Source organism: Cetorhinus maximus, chromosome 2 (genome assembly GCF_964194155.1).
Source record: "Cetorhinus maximus chromosome 2, sCetMax3.hap1.1, whole genome shotgun sequence".
Lineage (NCBI taxonomy): Eukaryota > Metazoa > Chordata > Chondrichthyes > Lamniformes > Cetorhinidae > Cetorhinus > Cetorhinus maximus.
In genome coordinates this window covers 219203261-219224226 of record NC_135880.1, presented here as the reverse complement: position 1 = coordinate 219224226, position 20966 = coordinate 219203261, and the positions used below count along the sequence as shown (strand labels likewise).

General features: G+C 44.4%; 1 protein-coding gene across 1 annotated transcript in view; it reads left to right on the top strand.

Moving 5' to 3' along the window:
• The window catches only part of dscaml1 (Down syndrome cell adhesion molecule like 1), a 462975-nt gene that overhangs the window by 271831 nt on the left and 170178 nt on the right, over positions 1-20966 (top strand). Inside the window, exons 4-7 of the mRNA XM_078532812.1 lie at positions 3865-4143; positions 7059-7334; positions 8898-9194; positions 12918-13190. Of these exons, the coding sequence (XP_078388938.1) occupies positions 3865-4143; positions 7059-7334; positions 8898-9194; positions 12918-13190 (1125 nt within the window). The remainder of the gene's footprint in view (positions 1-3864; positions 4144-7058; positions 7335-8897; positions 9195-12917; positions 13191-20966) is intronic.

Below are 20966 nucleotides of genomic sequence, written 5' to 3'. Positions count from 1 at the left end.
TCCTTACACAGTCTGGCCTGTATGTGACTCCAGACCCACAGCAATGTGAATGACTCTGAAATGGCCTAGCTAACAAGCCACTAACTTGTGGCAATTAGGGATGGACAATAAATGTTGGCCTTGCCATTGATGCCCACATCCTGTGAATGAATTCAAAGAAAACTGCTCCCTGTGATAGTGAGTTTCACACTTGAGTCAATGAATTATCTCCTTCTACAAAGGATGTTTTTGAGATGGTAGCCAAAAAGCTGGTGGGTGGGTAAAGAGGAATAATACTATATGAATTATACGTCAAACATGTCAAAAAAGACCTAACTAATGGGATGTACGAGTTCTTAAACTTTATCGCCACATTTCACAGAAATATGCCCTTAAATTGGATGAAGTCCAAGGTCATGATGTATTCTCTCAACAGGTGTTCATGCAGTAAACAGAGAGACCTTAATGTGACCTGTCAGAATGAAGGACCTTACTGTTTCTCCACATGGGCTATTTTCTAATGGTACAGTAGGGGGGTAGTGTTTAACAGTGGGACAGAATCCAACAGCAATTTTTAATGATTCAGACAGAGTTGTGTTTGATTCGAGGTAACACTGTGATGTGACACAGGTTTAGTCTCCACTCCCCTTCCCCCAACTTCTGCTCTCAGCCATGTGGAGTCCTGATGAATCTCCTGTGATGTTTCACATGGTGAATCGGAGGATATTCTGTTTACTGAGAGAGTTCATTAAGCTCAAAGAATGGCTGCACTTTGCAGTCCTAGCAAAGCCAGAAATACACTCCCTCTCAGAACATGAACTCTCTTCCTCTACTTGCTAAACCTACTCAAGATGGTCTATTTGCCTCTCTAGTCTTCTGCTCCCCAAGTGCGTCAATGCCTACATCTCCACCTCCCTCCCAGGGTCTCGGTCACTTCCTTCTACACCAGTGTCTGACCCTGTATTTATCTTTGTGCATTCTACTCCTCTACTAACTGTCATTGAAACATGATGTGCTTTCTTGCCTAGAATATTGGTGAAATAAGTAATTAGGATTTTTTGTCTGCTCAAGGTTATTTTTTTAGTCAGCTGCCTTGCCCATTTCAACTTGTTGAGGTTTGAAATCTGGAAGTCTTGTCCCCAAAAGCTGTTGGCTTCCCAGGGCATAAGCCATAGAGAAAAATGGCATGTCTATAATACAGCCTGCCTGATTTTCTGTCCAAAAATTTAGAATGGATAGAAAATTGGACACTTCTCTTATAGCTACATTACTAATAGGATACATGCAGGTTGGCGAAGTCAAAACTAAGACACAGAGCCTTTCCTTCCTGAGAGAGTTTATTGACTTTGTTCAGTGTCAACACTCCTCACATCCACCCAGTGTCCCAGCTATCCCCTATTTATAAGTGTTCAAATACCCATCACCTGTTTCCCTTAACAATGTAATTTGACATTAACAAACTTTAACAATGTAATTGATAAGACAATGACACCTATAGTCCCTCTATGTGCTGTATGTCCAGGTACAGGAACATAATTCTCACATATTTTCTTTCTGAGATGGCTGTGCTTTGTGTTTGCAGCTCATACACTGAAGAAAGCACTAATATTATGATAAAAGAAGCTACTAACATGCCTGGAATAGCTTTATTGCTGCAATAACAACCCCATACACAAAATAAATTTTCAAAACACAATCTTAATTTAAAATGTATTTACTACTTCTGCTTGGCTTATGTTCTACTCCATTCTCTTTCATTCTTGGAGACAAAATGATTCCACAGCAGAGATGTTGGTAACCGGAATATGTAGATTTAAGATAATTTTTTAAAAATCCATTGGGGAAAGGAGAAGAATTTTTTTATGCATCGAGTTGTTGTGATCTGGAATGCACTGCATGAAATGGTGGCTGGTGGTTGGGGGAGATGGTGTTATAGTGGTATTGTCACTTGATTAGTAATCCAGAGGCTCAAGCTAATGCTCTGAGGAGATGAGTTCAAACCCCACCATGGCAGCTGGTAGAATTTAAATTTGTTTAATTAATCTGGGAAATGAAGCCAGTCTCAGTAATGGTGACATGGCAACTATCATCAATTGTTGTAAAAACCCATCTGGTTCACTAATGTCCTTTAGGGAAGGAAATCTGCCATCCTTGCCCGGTCTGGCTTACATGTGACTCTAGACAAGAGCGATATGGTTGACTCTTAGCTGTCCTCTGAAATGTTCAGTCTAAGGGCAGTTAGGGGTGGGGCAACAAGTTCTGGCTTTGCCAGCAACACCCACAACCCATGCAAGAATAAAAAATATTCCATAGTGACTTTCAAAAGTGAATTGAATATATCCTCGAAAAGGAAAAAAAAATGTAGGGCTACGGGAATAGGGCAGGGAAGTGGTGATATGATTGGTGGATCTTTCAAAGACCCAGTACAGGCACAACAGACTGAATGGCCTCTTTCTAAGCTGAAAAATTTTATGGTTCTAACAAAGAAAAGTACAGCACAGGAACAGGCCCTTCGGCCCTCCAAGTCTGCGCCGATCACCTGATCGGCATAGTCCACTGGCAGCCCAGAACCCCTGACCTCAAGCAATCCGGCAGCCTCAGCCTCTGCGCAGCCAGATAACAGGCGCGTGCCAAGGCGCTCAGCTACACGGAGGCTGCTTCTGTGATGACTTCAGTCTTCATTTCACTTTGTCTCTACTCTATGAACCCCACTTTATGTAATCTAATCTTTTCTCAGTCATTATTCTAAAGTTTGAACCCAAGCAGGGAGAGGTAGTGGCGTAGTGGACTTGTCACTGGACTGGTAATCCAGACACCCAGGCACAATCAAACATTTCCGACAAAAAAAAACCTGGAATTAAAAAAGTCTGATGATGACCGTGAAACCATTGCCGATTGTCATTAAAAACCCATCTGGTTCGCTAATGTCCATTGGGGAAGGAAATCTGCCGTCCTTACCTGGTTCTGGCCTACACGTGACTCCAGGCCCAGACTCTTAAATACCTTCTGAACAAGGGCAATTGGGGATGGGCAATAAGTGCTGGCTGAGCCAGTGATGCCCACATCCTATGAATAAATAAATAAAAAGGATTCTACCCGAATCGCAGAGTCCATTTTAAAACGGCAAAGTAATTACTAGGCTGGTGCTACTAGGCCAGAATTTCAGCCAGTTGAGTGGCAGAGATGGAAAGGCTCAAAGTGTGAAGCATTCTTGGCAATGCTCATCAGTAGCTCAGAGACGAATCCCACCTCAATGAATGGAGTTATCCCTGTCTTGCTCGAGGTTTAAAAATGCTACTGATTTTGTCACATCAGATTACTAAATGGTCTCAGTCAATTAAATCCTCTCAGCTCCACTCATGGACATGGTCAATTATGATTCCTATTAAAGCCATCATGTTCAGACTTCTGATGGGGCATCCTCCAGTATTGCTATTCACTGAGAGTTCTGTAGCATTGGCTCTCAGCTGTTGTCATGTGTGTTATTTGTTTGACACCATCCAGTAGAATACTTTGACAAGGAAATAATGCAGCTTGAAAGGTTAGAATTAGCATTATTAGCTTTTAGCATTGAGTTTTTATGGGAACATTAAGGTTAAAACTATAATCAAATGGCAGAAGGTTTAGATATTCAGCTTAGAGTGAGTTAAACAATGGGCTTATTCCAAATCTTAATTCCATCCAAGATAATGTCCCTCTCTCATTTCTATTTGTCCAGTTGTTTTTCCCTTCCTTTCTTCCCTCCTACCTTACCTTTTCCCTCTTTTCCATTCCTTTATCCCTTAGTGTAAACAGCAGTGAAATTAAAGTTACAACAATGTTTGTTTCCAGTGGTGAACTTTGGTTAACCGCCCCTCCCCCAATCTGTATCTTTTTCCACTGCAGATCCTATGGAATCAGCACCTACAGTGTTGGACAGTTTTCAGTCCAGAGAAGTTAAAACCGGGGAAACCATGGAGCTTCCATGCATCGCTTCAGGTTATCCAAACCCAGCAATCCGCTGGCTGAAAGACAACAGGCCTTTGCCAGTAGATAGCAGGTGGACCAAACGCATTACAGGCCTGATGATCAATAACCTACGTGTGGAAGACAGTGGGACCTACATCTGTGAAGTGACAAACACCTTTGGCTCAGCGGAAGTTACCGAAATCATTAAAATCATAGGTAAGAGCTTTTCACGTTTCCGCAGGTTTTTCAGCGAAGTTGGGGGTAAAGGTGTCGGGGCAATGGGAGGTGCTGCATTGCCAGCCATCCCCATGTAGAGAGTTTACAGTGTTAGCTAAAATACACAACGGAAGGCCAAGTTAATTGTACATTTGCTATCGTGGGTGAAGAGGTAACAGGGCGATTTGATACAAAAGCAAAATGCTGCGGATGCTGAAAACCTGAAATAAAAACTGAAAATGCTGGAAACGCTCAGTGTATCTGGCAGCATCTGTGGTGGGGGGAGAGACAGAACAGACATTACACTAGTCACTCTGAACTGTCCTGAGTTGGATTTACTTCAATAGGAAAATCCATATTTTTGCTTTATGTTGGATGTTGAAATTATAACCTGCCTGTCCCTCTCTGCAAAATGTTTGCATTTCGGTCTCGGAATCCATTTCTGTGGTTCTCTCTAACGTTTGGATTAATCGTATGTCTAAGGAATCCAATGTTTAGGTGAGTTTTTGCCCCAGGTGCCATGGCCAGTCCAAAGCCAGGTCCGTACCCGTCTTCTTCATTGATGGTTCATAACAAGTACTCAGGCGTACAGAGAGCGTGAGGGGGAATTCATCCATCTTTCTTGGCTTGAGGGGGTCTGTACACTGTTCCACTCGTCAGTTTCAGATTCAGGTCAGAATTTTGGGTTGCCAACAACCTCATTCGTCCAACTGCTGAGCACCCCCCTCCCCCAAGCAGTAGGTCTGAAGATTCCTTCAACTGCGCAGCATCATTTGCAAAAGCACGTCCATATGAAGCGATTACTTTCATTATTTGAAGTGCAATTTGAAAAGTTAATGGCCGAGATACAGCCTTCTTTAAGCAGTTAACACAGGCAAATGACTTCCAAATTGAAATGGATGTGTCATGAATGTTTGGGTATCCTAGAAGACGGAGAGTGAGTTGTTTGGGAGAAGTGGTCAGAAAAGGTTCACACGTTTTGGAGCGTTCAGCACTGACCAGAAAAACAACCCAGGTTTTGGCTCTGGCACTTACAAGGGAGGGAGCAGGAGCATGTTGGTAAGAAGGAGCGGGAGAATTGCGGGAAAAAGGAGGTCCTGCTGAATTTTAGCTGCAGGATCTCGTCAGCAATTTTTAGTCCATTTCCCCGGCAGCCCACGTTATGAGGAAAAGATTGGGGCACAGTGAAGAGAGCGGTGTGGAGGGAGGGAGCGAGGGAGGGAAAGATTTGGGCTTGGCTGGGGAGGGGCGCTGCGGGCAGATTCGAGGGAGTGAGGCGAAGATCATGGGGCAGGAATTACGGGGTTGAACCAGCAATCAGGAGGCAAGGAGAGACCATGGGAATGGGGGCTCGGGAGCACAGGCTTGGGTGGCAGGGGCAGGGCAGATCGTGGCAGATGGTTTGCTTGAGTGATTTTGGGGGAAGGTGTTCATTCCCATAATCAGTGCTCTAAAAAAGAACTTAACTGCTTAATCTGCTCTGGCATCCCTTTAACAGCCAGCAAGCAAGCCGGCTATCTCTAAAATCCAAGGCCTGCCAAAACCTTATCATTATCATAATATAATTATGGACCTGCCTCTCTAGAGTTGGTCACTTGGATACCCCTAGATGTGCTGCCGTTAAACCAGAAGTTGACACGTTTGCACCAGTTTTGGTTTGGATTTCATATCTTCGCTGATTTAATATGGTTCAACCATCTTCCACTCATCTTCGGTGGAATTAAAACCCCCTCTTTTCATTTATCATTTCAATCAGGGAAGTGGGAGACTGGTTAGATGGGCAGAACACAATGAACACTACAGAGGGGATAAATTTTTAAATAACTTGCTTAATATTTAATTTTAACAAATATGAACGACTTACTGGGAAGTCAGTGCAGGTCACTGGCTTTGCCATGATCCTTCTGCGCAGATGGATCATCCGACACTGCTGTCACGCCAAGAACTCCGTGATGCGGTCTGTGAAGGAAAGGTAGCTTTTTCATCCTGACAACTCATAATATTGTCTGCCTGGTGCATGAGAAAGCCAATATTCCACTAGCTGTCATGGTAATATAAGGGTTCATGTTAGGCTGGAAAGTATTGGCTAATGACACTCATTGACATTGAAAGGGTCGTCACTCTGTCTGTTGGGGAGCAGGAACAACCCAGAAGACAAGCAAGATCCGATCATGGGCTGGTCAGCATTGTTGTATTTATAAATGAGATGAAGTGGAGTGCGAGGGGATTCTAGTGGAGGATAAACTAAACACCAGCAGACACCTGGTGGGCTGAATGGTCTGTTTCTATGCTGTAAACTCAATGTAATTTTATTTCACTAGACTTAAATTCTTACTAGACATAGTAATCTAATTTGTGAAAATGAGATGCTCATTACAAAGAAGCAACCAAAATGTTTCAAAGATATTAACTCTTGTCAGAGAAAATCTAACAGGCTCAATCAGGCTTGACTAATGTTAGATTACATTTTTTAGCTTTTACCTTCCTCTCTCTTTGATCTTCTCCTTCAAGGACTTCTCACTGTCACACAGCCCAGCTTCCAGTTATTGATCAAGGTGGAGCAGGTTTCTGACCAATCGGAAAGGCTGCTTAGCCCTCAGCCTTCCCAAGGGAATTGGAGAAATACTTGAAGGAGAAAAGAGATTTAAGGGAATAGGGAATAGAGCTTGAGAGTGGGGTTAACTGGATTACTCTTCAATAGAGCCAGTGCAGACTCGATGGGCTGAATGGTCTCCTTCTGTGCTGTGCTGTTCTGTGATGAGCTTCATTATGTTCCTTCACGAATGTTGGGTTTGAACCCTGTAGCGCGCGACATTCAGAAACGGGACCTATACGTTTAAGACGTCTGCACGCTCCCGGCTGTACCCTTCTCCTGTCGTCATGTTTTGCTTTTTATTTGTCTGTTACTTCTGTAGATCCACTGAGGGTAAAAGTGACTCCAAAGAAACTGAAAACTGGAATTGGCAGTACTGTCATCCTGTCGTGTAGCGTGATGGGCTCTCCCGAGTACGTCATCAAGTGGTACAGGGACACTGAGCTCATCGTTCCTGACGGTTACATTTCTGTCCGAGGAATCAATAACAATACACTTCTTATCACATCTGCTCAGAAGAGTCACTCAGGAGCCTACCAGTGCTTTGCCACCAGGAAATCCCAAACTGCACAAGACTTCTCCATCATAGTGTTAGAAGGTACAACTTTTAAAAAAACAGAACACAATGGCTAAAGATGGATTTCATGAGTAGGGTTGTCTGAGTCCTCCAAGTTGGGACCCTCTGGAAGCCTTGGCCATGTTTGCACTGCTAACTTGCCAGACTGCTTGAACCCCAATACCCCTGTTAAGTTTAAGGTGTCAGTGGTCGCACTCTGGCCTCTAGATAGAAGTCCAGAGACTTGAACCCACATTTTATACTGACACTTCACTGTATTTTTGAGGGGATTGCTGCACTGTCAAAGCTGCCACCTTTTGGATGAGGCATTAAGCCACAAGGCCCTGACTTCCCTCTTGGGTGGATGCAAATGATTCCATGGCACTATTCAAAGAAGAGCAGGGGTGTTTTCCCCGCTATCCTGGCCAAGGTGTATTCAACAAGCAAGGTCACTAAAACATATTGTCTGGCCACTATCATGTTGCTGCTTGTGGGACCTTGCTGTGCACAAATTGACTCCTGCGTTTCCTACATTACAACATTTTCAGAGTACTTAATTGGCTGTTGGGTGCTTTGGGATGTCCTGAGGTTGAAGGTGCTAGATAAATGAAATTCCTTGCTTCTTTTTTAGGGTTTAGTTGTTGCGGGCTAACGGACTTCCATTTTATTTGGCCCACGTACAATCCAATCTGATGGGGATGAGTTTGGGCACCTTGAGCAAGTGCGGCCAACAGCTTAGAATGAAAGGCAAATTGGTGGTGCTGCTTAGAGAGGCACAAGGATGCCTAGTGTGGGAAATCGAACAGCCCACACGGGTAAAATGGTAGATTTCAGAGGACGGGGCAGAGTGGATGGAGCATCGATGTACATCCGACCCATCCTTTACATAGCCTCAACAGTGAAGCTGGGCAGAGAAGAATTTGAATTCTTCCCCCACGTCCAGTGGGAACCGGGCAGGGTTGGGGGGTAAGTAACGGGGCGGGGTAGGGGGAGGATTACCCTGCTGCCCTCCCTTCCCGTTCTGGCCCATTGCAATGTTAAATTGAATGAGCCAAAGACATCGGCCCAAAATGTTTCTGTAAGTAAGCAGGCGAGGGCATGATGACGCCGCAGGGAACTGACAGCCATTCTAATGTTGAGCTGAGCAACTTTCCCAACAGGCTGAAGCAAACACACGGGGAGGGGTGGAGGAGGGAGAGGGTGGAGGATCAGCAGGAGCAGAGGGCAGGCGAATGTATTTCTTTCCTTTGTGGGGCCAGGAGAAGCAAGATGTCTACGGGACTGGCCAAGTCAAGAGTCCTCTCCCTTCCCCAGGAGTTAGGTGTCCCCTTCCCCCACTGCCCAGGGGGGCTTTCATTGTGAAAACAAAGCTCCAGCCCTGACATCTTCTTATCACAATGAGCAGGAAAGGTTGTCTTTTGATTTTTGGTTAAAAGTTCGTTGGTAATGATTGGAGACTGAGTGCCGTATGTGGGACTTTCACTTGTAGTTTCCCTCAAGAGGTTGCACCACTGATGAAGAACGAACTGCAAATTCATCCGTCCCCTTCGGCTGATTTTATTTTCCTATTCCACCCCCCCCACCCCCCTCACCCCACCCCCACAGATGGAACGCCTCGAATCATCACGTCCTTTAGCGAAAAGGTGGTCAATCCAGGTGAACAGTTTTCCCTCATGTGCACTGCCAAGGGTGCTCCTCCCCCTACCCTCACCTGGACGCTGGATGACGAGTCGATTATCAGAGACAGCGGCCATCGGACTAACCAGTACACCCTGACAGATGGCACTACCGTCAGCCACATGAATGTCACCAACCCTCAGATCAAAGATGGAGGGGTTTACCGCTGTGCAGCAAGAAATCTAGTCGGCAGCGCCGAATATCAAGCGCGAATAAACGTAAGAGGTGCCTGTCTACTTTTCAATATCCGATAGGATAATTTCTGTTGTGAAGTGTTTTATGTTAACCTGATATTTTATTCCAAGCATACATTTGTTTGATTCTTCTTAAAAGAGCTACATTTCCTTCTTAAACGAATCATCATGCAAATGTATCCCCATCGTTGGTAATTGCATATTTTCCTTCCCTGTTTATTTCTGGGCTGCCATTCCCTCCCCTCCCCCAACTTGAGAATTATGCATGCTGGTCCCCAGTCACATGACAACACAAAGCAGGCAACCTTTGAGGTTCCGTTATCTTGGGTGTCATCAATGGCAAATGTGTAAGGCACTTGGAATTGTTGGTGCTCCGAATGGAATGGACCCAACCTCTGGAGAAACGGTGACGTCTGAACTCTTAGAAAGGGACGTAGGAAACATGTTTTGCTGTCGGTCTCACGATCTGCTGTCGGGTGTTGGGAAGTCAGATTCCCTTTCTTCTGACAATGGGGTTTACAGTTTTCCACCGCCTCTAAACTCAGAATGCCGCAAGGAGGGAAAATTAAACCTCAGTCGTTGGCACACTCGGCCTCTGTTTGAATGCTACTTTCCTGAGACCGCTTTTATATAAATGTCCATGTTGCTAGACCTCAATGTTCTTGAAAGGGCTTCCTTAGATCAGGGTATCATGGCAACGACTGACCCCCATCATTTTCCTCTGGAGCCTTGCGGGCATCCACTGCCCAGAACATCCCACTCTCTCTGTGTCCTGTGCCAGACACTCCTGGGAAAGACGGGAAACCCTTATCTTGTCACCATTTGCATTAACATATCATCCGGAATAAAGCAACACAAATTAAGCCTGGTTAAGGACGAGTGGCAAGATTTTTGATTGTGGACTCTTCCATTCAGTTGACGTTACATTGAAGCTGACATTACAACATTACATTAGACGCAGCTATTGATGAAAGAAGCTTAAACATAAAACGCACATTTGTCTATAGCTTTTAAGCCTGCTGTTTTTTGATGAATGACTATAGCGGCGATAGAGTGGCATGGAAATTGTACCTCACTGCACCCAATTTACGGGTGTAAAACAGGCCCATTGAGGCCCACTTTTGGCCACCAATGTCCTGCGGCCCAAGGGTGCCAGAACGACATCCGACCCGAAATTAGGTCAGATAATTTTTCAAGCGTCCGTTGTGACTGCCTGAACCTGATGTTAGACCCAGTCTCTGTGTAATGCCTGCTTTTGGAGCCCTCGGGAAATTTAGAGTCCTGAGGAGACGATACAGGCCCCAGGCCTGATCTGCTCAGCTTGACCTGCAGTGGATTTGGGTCTAGGGACTGCAGGCCACCATCGAAAAGGTGAGTTTTCGCATTTAAAATGATTCAAATAGAGCTGGAGGAACAGCAGAATCTTTCCCCTTAGCACCATAGCCCCATCCTGTTGTCCTCTTGTGCAATAGGACCCAAATTTTGCATAAGTCAACCTTTCCTACCTGCCTATATGGGTAGCCAGTGGGAACCTATTGAAAGTTGAATCCTTTATTTTAAAGGTCCCTCCCCATAGCCCTGCCTCATTCCTATGAGGCGAGGTAGGTTAAAATTGCTCCCTTCTATTTCTCGTTCATCAAGTTTGAATTTTGTGAGCCTGAAGATTTGGAAAAGGCCATCCTTAACGCTATTACCTCATTAGTGTAAAAATCTTGAACTCCAGCAGAAGGGCCTGTTGCTAGCTTCACTTTTGGTTATGCTGGAATGAATATGAATATAATTTTCACATGCGTCTGGGATCCTCCTCGGTATGAAGCTTTGTAGATCGTGAAGGTAAAATGTTCTGTACCCATAATCTGTACAACAAATGGCTGCAGCAACACAGAACCTAAGACAAAGGTCATGATGGCAGTACACATTCTTCACTGAGACCTATTCACAAAGATGTCAGCTTTGGAGTTTTCACTTTTGCTTTTAACCATTCCATTACTTTGAGACTTCTCGGTGAGACAGAGTCCATACTATGGCCCACCTAGTGAACTCTGAGCATCTTGCAGGATGCTGAACAATGGCGATAGATGCCTTCACCTTTGTAAAGCTCCCCGCTGTTCACTGGGCTGTGAGTGTTGTTGGAAACAGCTTCACGTGCCATTGGCCTGGTGTTTTTCAAATCAAATTTGACAAGCCCCCAAAAAAAAACCAGCTTGATTTTTAATTCTTTTTAATGTCGTGAACACTGAACGCTTGGCTTCCCCTCAGCCTCCTTTATGGTTTATCACGCACAGTCATGTTTTAGCGAGAAACAAATTTAAAGAGACAGCGCCCCATTTTGATGCCTTAAATGGAATTTTAATTTTAATTTCTTTTACAATTTTGAATGTTTTTTTTTCCCTGACTATGGTACTGGGGAAGTGTGATTACTTCGAGCATGTTTAGGGGATCATTATCTTGGATCCTTCAAGGATAATTGCATTCCTGAGAGGTGCAAGTTAATCCCTCAATTGCAATGGGCTAATTAATGCCTCCAACCTGCCAGCTGAGATAAACTGACAGGCCAAATTTCCCCGAAGCTTCTTTGATGATTATTACAGAAACAAACAAACAAAGCAACACTTGGACCTAGGAAGGCCCAACTTTTCTTTATCGTACCTAATGAGACACCTCCCAATGATCACATAGACCTGTTAACACCAACTCACTGAAAGCCACAGTGAGTCCTGTCATCCTCACTGCCCATCCACTCAGCTGCTTCATTCTTGTGAGCTGGTATTTCTCCGGCCTCTCCCGTCATTTGTCCTATGCTCAAGTAAAGTCACCAGCTGATAATGTGCCCCATGTACTTGTGCGGCACACTGGTATCTTGGACTACACGAGAGAGGTTGACATTGTTTTCTGGGTCTCCATGGGTGGACTAAGTGTGGAACTGGAAATTTCAGTGTATTTTGCCTATCCCATTGAGTAGATTTACTGCAAGGCTCTGCCAGTGGTATTTGGGTGGTGTGTACACTTATCCTGAATGGCAGTAACAAATGGAAATTGGCCTTCGTTCCTTCTTTACTTCATCATCCAGTGTGAAATGAGGCCTGTTTGTAACTTGCTTTTTCCATTTGATACCTTACAGCTCTCAGGATCTATCTGGACGAGTCCATCCAGGGTCACCTCTACCAGACCTGGCATCTGATGTTGCAACAGGCTTTGGAACTACACTGCTCCATGGCCTCATTTGAAGCAGTGTGGTGGTTGGCAGGAGGGGTATGGGGTGGGGGGGGGGTGCGGAGGTGTGTTTAGGATGTGTGGTGCAGGAGTTTCAATTGGGAGAACAGGGCAAATGTCCTATTTTAGGCCTCTGCCAGTGCTTCTTTGGGATTGGAGATGTACAAGAGGAACCTGGGTTGACCCCTGACTTTACTTCCAAGGCAGTAAGTGGTGGCTTCCTGTGATGCACAGGTACGTTTGTTAACCCCTTAATGACTAGTGTGTTTGTGGCCTTAAAAAGAACACCTGCAAAACCCTAGCACTGTGTTCTGAGATAAAAGTGATTTCAGAACTACCAGTAGGTGCTGTTTGTAAGGATTTCACGCTTTTCTTTACTGCAGCTTATGGTATCTATTAGTTGCTTTAAAATCCCGAGGGAATAAAGGGGATACCATCACTTCAAACATAGGTTTTACAAGAAGAAGTCATTTAGCTGCAAGCTGATGTAGTGTGATAGAATGCCACTGTTGGTGTTTTAATACAGGAATCCTTTTCACAGGCTCCCCGAGTATTCGCTCCATGAGAAACATCACTGCGATCGCTGGGAGAGATACTTTCATAAACTGCCGGGTCATTGGGTATCCCTACTATTCAATCAAATGGTACAAAGACTCAATATTACTTCCTGACAATCACAGGCAGGCGGTTTTTGAGAATGGCACTTTGAAGCTCATGGATGTGCAGAAGGGGATGGACGAGGGGGAGTATGTCTGCAGCGTCCTGGTGCAGCAACAGCATTCCATCAGCCAGAGGGTCCACGTTGCAGTGAAAGGTATGGTTAAATGCCAAGGGCCAGAGGTCTGGGTATGGATGATTGACAGAGACAGCATCTGTCGTACATGAAAGGAGCTCTTACATTGCCCCTTGCCTCTCCCCCACCCCCTCCTCCTTGCCCCCTCTTCCATCTTCTGTGTCTCTCTCTCACCCTCATCCCTCTCTGCTCCCCTCTTTCCCCAACATCCAGCTCTCTCCCCTACCTCTCCACTCCACTTCTCTCCCCATCCACTGCTCCTTCTCCCACACCCCCTCTGCCTCCTCTCCCCACTGCCTACTCCCCCAACCTCTCCTCTCCTTTGCACTCCTACCTCTCTCCCCCAACCCTCTCCTTTCCCTATTCCTCTAACCTACTCTTTTTCCACCATTCTCAAATCCTTCTCCCAGCCGTCCGCCCACCCCACCTTCCACCGAACCCTTTCTTCCACACTCTCCATCTCACCCCAACCTCCCCCCATTAAAGGACCACACACACACACAACAAATTTCAAAGACAAATTAAAGAGTGCCAAGCTGTTTCTGTCGTAAGAATTGTCAGGTGACATTAATATCATCTTTTTCATTCCTTTCTCTTCCTCCATTTTTCTTTCATAATCGCTTTCTCTTTTTCTTCCTACCCACTTTGCGCTGTTGAGCTTTAGGATTTTCGAATGTTTTTTTCTCCTGACAACAAAGAGTTTGAATAAACAACAGACAGGAGTGGAGGCTCAGTTATCTCAGCATTCAGAGCTGAACTGAACATTCTCCATTAAAACCCTAGGCCTTGTTGCTCCTGGCCAAAGGTCAGAGTTCATAGGCCAATAACTTGCTAACTTTAATAAAAACAGATTTACCCAACCCCTCTCCCCATCTTCACTGATGATCCCTAGGTCCTTATATTAACCTAGAACACAAAATATCATAAATGCATTCATGGATATTGGCCCCTCTGACATGGAGACCACACCCTTCTGCAATACTGAGTAAAGTTAGGAGAGGAGTGAAATATAAGCTGGTTTAAGGTGGGGGGAGAGAAGTTTTGCGGGGTGGGGGGTGGTCGTAGTAGGGACAAGCAAGCAGTGATAGGAGCAGATAATCAAAATATGTCACAGAAGTGTTAAAGGTGGTGATATTATCTAAGAGAATGTGCTAATTAAGAATGGATGGCAGGACACTCAAGGTACAGCTCTAGTGGGGGTGGGGTGGAAAGACTGACAGGGCATTACAGATTTAAAAATAATGGAAATAGGTGGGAAAAGAAAAATCTATATAAGTTATTGGAAAAAACAAAAGGGAGGGGGAAGAAACGGAAAGGGGGTGGGGATGGAGGAGGGAGTTCAAAATCTAAAGTTGTTGAATTCAATATTCAGCCCGGAAGGCTGTAAAGTTCTGCTGAAGGGTCACGAGGACTCGAAACGTCAACTCTTTTCTTCTCCGCCGATGCTGCCAGACCTGCTGAGTTTTTCCAGGTAATTCTGTTTTTGTTTTGGATTTCCAGCATCCGCAGTAGTTTTTTGTTTTTTCCCTTCTGCAATGCTGTGTAGGATTGAATGGAATAAGAAATTTGTTTTTAATCCTGTTGCATCTCCTGTATCTTTAGCTTGGTGCGATGTAAGACAGGTGACTCATTTGTCTACAACAGGAATTCAAATTAATTTATAGAGTGTCACTTATTGTGGTTTACACATTGAAGAAGAGAGGTGGTTTTCCAAGAGATATCCGAACGTTATGCAGGATAACTCCTGATAAGAAAAGCCCACCTGGATCATGGATAATCTGACACGTTCTGACAGGAGTTTGTAGTATTACATAGGTATCCTGTATTATACTGCACCTTGTCAGCCCATGGTCTTCCTCTGCAGCATAAGTGGCAGAGGCTGCCATGGCAGAGCAGGGTTCCTGAGCCACGCCAGGTGGTACCTAACACAGAGTTAACCACCACGTGCAAACCATCGTCTCACGAGATGGAAAGCTGCTGAAGCAGAACCGTACAGACTCCATAATATATTCGTAGCCTTGTTCTCGCGTCCGTAACCAATTACACACCTACAAGTGAAACAGAACTATTAAACTAATTGTCTAACTAATGGAACAATTTCAAATTTGGATCTTAACTTCAGATGTCAGTTGTAAAATCCATATCTTAACATATAGACAATGTACAAATTAACTACCCCACCAAATCTTTCCTCGCCAGACCCCAGGCACACAGAATCACTGAATCTTAACGGCACAGAAGGAGGCCATTCGGCCCATCATGTCTGCACCGGCTCTCCAAATGAGCATTATGACCTAGTGCCATTTCCCTGCCTTTTCCCTGTACCCTTGCACATTGTTTCTATTCAAATGTTCTCTTTCCATAGACTATTGTCTACATGAGACATACTGACTGTCAGGACGAATGAGCGGGCATCTTGCCATCTTATTCCTGAGCTTGTGTCCGAGAGTTGTATTTGGAGTTGCTTCCTACTCATCTTTTCCACTAGGGAACTCTCTAAAAGGAACATATATTGTTGCTCTGATTTTCCATGGACCTCAATTCTTTACAGCACTCAACTGAGCCAATTGTTATAATGACCCTATCCCTCGGGATTTTGGGATGGGGGTGTCAATGCTAGTCAGGTGGCTGCCTAAAGTTCCACTTTTGGTCGTGGAGCAGAGTTCCTAGAACCTCAGGTCCACAGCGTAATAGTATGTTCAAGCGTACACGAGATTGTGAGATGTGCAAACTAATATTGTCCAGGAAATTCCTCAATATTGTTCCCACTCCCCCAGCTGGAACTGTGTTCACGGAGTTTCCGGGACTCATTTGCGGCGAAGTAACATCAGCGGCTCTGAGGAATTTCCTGGCCATTGTACTTTTTCTATATATAAAGTCACCGCCCTCACTTTCTGTACATCACGTTTGGTCGAAAGGAAGATTTATTTCACTTTCATTATAATTCACCATTTGGGGGTCATTCAAAATAATGTGCTTGCTGTGAGAGGTGATTCAATCGTTAAGAAAAATGAGTTTCAAGGGTCTGAATGCCCTCTTCTCACCTCCTGAGTTTCCTTATGTTTTTAAGTGCTAATTAATGAGCATGTTTAGCACGACCATTGCAGTTGTTCACTTTGGTGGAACGTTCCCGAAGCTGCTGGAGCATACTCAAGGTTACGTATGCTGGAGACTGGTTATAGCAGTGTTATGTAACTGGGCGAGTGGTAATAGAGGGCAGCAGCATGGAGGCTGTGGATAATAGTGATAATTAGTTTAATAGTTCTGTATTTCATCTGTAGTTATGCAGTTGGCTATGGACATGAGCAGCGTTTTAAGAACAAGGCTATTAATATTATGGATTATGTACAGTTCTGCTTTGGCAGCCTTCCGTATCGTGAGACGATCGGTCACACCTTGGCGGTCAACTCTATTGCACATGGCCTGGTGTGGCTCAGGAATTCCGCTCTGGCATGTTAGTCTCTGCTGCTTTAGCTGCAGAGGAAGACAGTGGGCTGAGAAGGTGCAGTGTAACACAGAAAAATACCTCCGTGATTCTATAATCTCCTGTCAGAATGTGTTAGACCATCCATAATTCAGGTGGGCACAGAGTGTGGCACTGAAATACCAATGTCATTGCTAAGAAGAAGCCAGTTGTGTTTTATATATATATATATAAAAAAAAAATGCGATAGAGCAACACACTTAAGCCTGTGCCTTTAAGCAATTCTCAGAATAAAATCTGAGCTATGACAGATTCAGTAGACCACACACGCTCCTCCACAGCAGTCAGCAGCCCAGCATTTGTGGCTATCGGAGATTACAGTCAACTCCGATACAGCATTTGGCACCTAGGTGAAGCGGGTGGGAATGTTCCGCCAGAATTCTGTCAGCCTTTGACTGGAACGACACTTTCAATCCGGGCAAGTGCAGCAGCTAGTCTTCACAGCAATCACTGTGATAAACTGTTCCAAGCTCTGGTACTGCCACCATTGCTCTGCGCCAATCATCCCTTCACTCACTGGCATATGTGATACTCGAATTTAATTTGTTCAGAGGCAGCAAATCTTCCCTCTGGGCTTTGATGTTCTGTGGTATCAGCTCGCATCCGCACACGGAATTTAAACAAAGAAACCGTTCATTTTAATTATAACTATTTACCAATGAATATACATGGAGCAAGATATAGAGGAATATTAGAGAGAGAGATAATGTTGTGGAGGTTTGGTAGACATTACAGATGTTACAGCTGTAGTAGAGATACAAAGATATATATCGCATTTTCACTCTCTGTACACTTCAGTGATTCCTTTGGGATGCAGATCATGGTACTTAAGGTTTTCCTTTAAAATTGCTGCACTAGATTCCTTTCATGGTTCAGAAATGTTCTCTCTTATTTTGCTGAGCCCTACAGTTTGGGGAGATTGCATGTTTGATACCATCCCCCCAGAGAGTTGCCTGGCTCCCAGCTAGTGTGCTGTTCGCATTGCTACAAGTGGCCTCATGGACCATGGGTTAAGGTGTGGGGAAACTGAGCGGCCTTCCCTACACCCCATCCCTATCCTGGGCAATCCTTGCAGTTTTAGCATGACATCAGCTTGCATTTATGTAGCGCCTTGAGCCTAGTGCACCAGGTAGCATTGGGGAAGTGGATACTGAGCGAAGAAGGGGAGATTAGAAGAACTGACCAAAAGCTTGGTCCAGTGGATGGGTTTTAAGGAGGATCTTAAAGGAGGAGAGAGAGAGAGAGAGAGAGGGAGAAGTGCAGCAATTTCCGGAGGTAAAGGTAAGCCTCAAGTCATTATTTCTCCAGGTCACAGAGACATCTTTCTATACCGTTCCCATTCTTCACGTGGGTGTTCGGTTCTGATGAAAGGTCATCGACCTGAAATGTTAACTCTGTTTCTCTCTCCACAGAAGCTGCCTGACCTCTTGAGTATTTCCAGCATTTTCTGTATTTACATGGGTGTGCCCGGGTGGTGAGTGTTGACATTCCAATCCCTAAATCCACTTGAGTATTTCTAAGAGGACCTGTTTGAAAGCAGTCAGGAGTGAGGAACACAGCCCATTTTCTCATCAGTGCCCCTGAGCTCTTCAGCTGAGAGGTTTCTTTAGGACAGTGGAGGTACAGACTGCCATTGACTTAGCCATATAGTGCATGGCGAAACAAGACTTATAAATATTGTCGAATGTTCCCTCTGTTGAATCCACGGCGCGTGCAATGAAACCTACAAGGAAAAGGGTGATATTGAATCCTAAATGCTTTTTGGATTAAATTTTTAATGGAATACTGCGATTAAAGGAACAGCCATTTCCAAAGTGAATCTCCACAAAAGCTTTATTGGAAAGGCTGCCTCTATTTATACTCCACATTTATTGCGAATTTAAAAACCAATAACGGGCACTGAGAGAAATTGTGAATGATAAGGACACTCTCGGTTTAAGAATTCCCATTGCCTGTGTTTTTTTTTAAATCTAAGGAAGGGCTCAGTCCTATAGTTCAGGACAACATTAACGTTACAAAAGACTTAATAGGTTCTCCCTGACCCTTCAGCTGGGGGTAGTGAGTTGCTCAGCCATTGAGCCTAGAAGGCCCCAGTATTAATCATGAGCCGTGCTGAGTTGGTTGAACTCAGCCTAGGCACAACTGGCCCCAACGCTCCTGAGTTAACAGCAAAAAAAGAATGGAACAAATTACCCAATTCTAATTACCAAAATGGCCCCTGTTGTAAAATTGTCAGTCAAATAGTGACTGCCCAGACTCCCAAATGAAGGATGGTCACTTGGGGAAGGCACGGAAGGTGGCTCAGTAACTTGTGGAAATAAAGAAATGAGATTTATATACATGTCTGGCACCAAGCTCGGTGCACACTTGAACTGTCCTACATAAGCCAACTCAGTTATACTGTGCTGTAGAGGAAGAGCCTATTCAGTAGCTATCATTGTGGAAAATGGTGCTAGATTATGCATGACTACTGGCACCTGCCAGCAGAGACATGATGAGGCTAAAGGCCTTGCTCTGTACCATAAGTTTTCATGTTTCTATATTACCTGATAACTAGAAGTTGGAGAATCTACCCCATTAGTATTGCTTGGTTTGGCTAAGGAAGGTGGGATATACAATCTGATTACCTCGACAGCAATACTCTGACTCCTAACAGTAATACTGTGACCCTGATAGTAATACTGTGACCCTCACAGTAATACCCTGACCCCTGACAGTAATCCTCTGACCCCTGACAGTAATACTTTGATTCCTGACATTAGTACACCGATCCCTGACATGAATACTCTGATGCTGACATCATATTCTGACCCTTGACAATAATACTTTGAACCCTGGCATTATTACTCTGATCCCTGAGTGTAATAATCTGACCTTTGACAGTAATACTCTGACCCCAGACAATAATACTTTGACCCTTGATAGTTGGTGGGCGCCGATTGCGATGCTCCCACAGTTAGTTTGCTGTCTGTTCCTATCATTCACGAATAGCAGCCATGACTGGGGGACATCTGGTCCCTAGGGTATCAAATGAGACCTTGGGAGAGGAAGGGAGGAGGGACTGTCAGCAAGACAGAACACATTTTCACTTAAAAAGCCTGATCGCTTCATTCCTATGTGCCTTAATTTGGGGCCATTGGCAAAATGCGCAGCCATTGATCCTGCTGTTAAATCACAATGCCCAAGTGCCATTGATGGGAAACAGTGTAAACAAGTACAAAATGAATGTATAAGGGAAGGCCGATGACTTTCTGTTTGAATTGAGGTTTTGTTTTCAGTGGCTGCCAGTGTTCAGATTTGCGCCATTCTTCTTCAGTGCCAAAACATCTGGCTATCAGAGTTCCTTTGAAGAGTTGTTCAGTAATAAACACCTTTGCCGTGTTTATGGGTTTGAATCAAGTTGCTCCAATGAGCAGAAAGCCGGTCTTCAGCCCAACACCGCGGCACTGAGAGGGCTCACTTGTAGGCTCAGGAAACAAACCTGCAGAGCTGGGGATCGAGCGGGTGAATGGAGCTGATTGGACTGCCCCGTGGGGAGGCCGGCATGGACTCAATGGGCCGAATGGCCTCCATTTGTGCAGTAAATAACTATGACTCTATGGCTTTTTGTCAGATCTGATAATACAGAACTTCAATGGGCTTAATTTTCCATTGTCATATGTTGCCTCCAGTGTCAGGAAACATGCATTGTTCCTGAAAGTGCTTTATTATTGCTAGGCCAAACATTACCTTGTGTTTAAGAGTTAATTGTAGTCTAGGTGACACAAATGTAATTAAAAATCAGTCATAAACCATGGGGAGTTTTGTGTGTGATCTGTTCACCTGGTGTCTATACCCTTACTCCATTCCCTGTTGCAGCTCCTTCAATGAATGTGACCTTGCGGGTGTAGATAACAGGGAAAGCATAACACAACAGGTTATAGATAAGACATTTCTGGCACTGAGAACGTCACCATCAAAATATCAGGCAGGTCAACCAATATTTTAATTAGTAAAACACTAAGAACTCAAGTGTCTTTTGGATTTAAACTGAAGAACCCAAATTTTTGTTACTGAAAACAAAATGAAATTGGCGATAAAAATGATCAATTGACCTTCTGAAATTCTCCCTCCAGCAAATGGTTTTGGCTTTACAGTGAGGTCATTTATGAGAGAAATTAGGACAGATTTTTTTCACTCAAAGGACTGTAAAAGGGCTGTAGGGTTAGTGACAAATGATCTTAGTTCTAAAGATCAAGACGTAGAATCAGTTTGGGTAGAGGTAAGAAATAGCAAAGTCACTTGTGGGAGTAGTTCATAGGCTGCCTAACAGT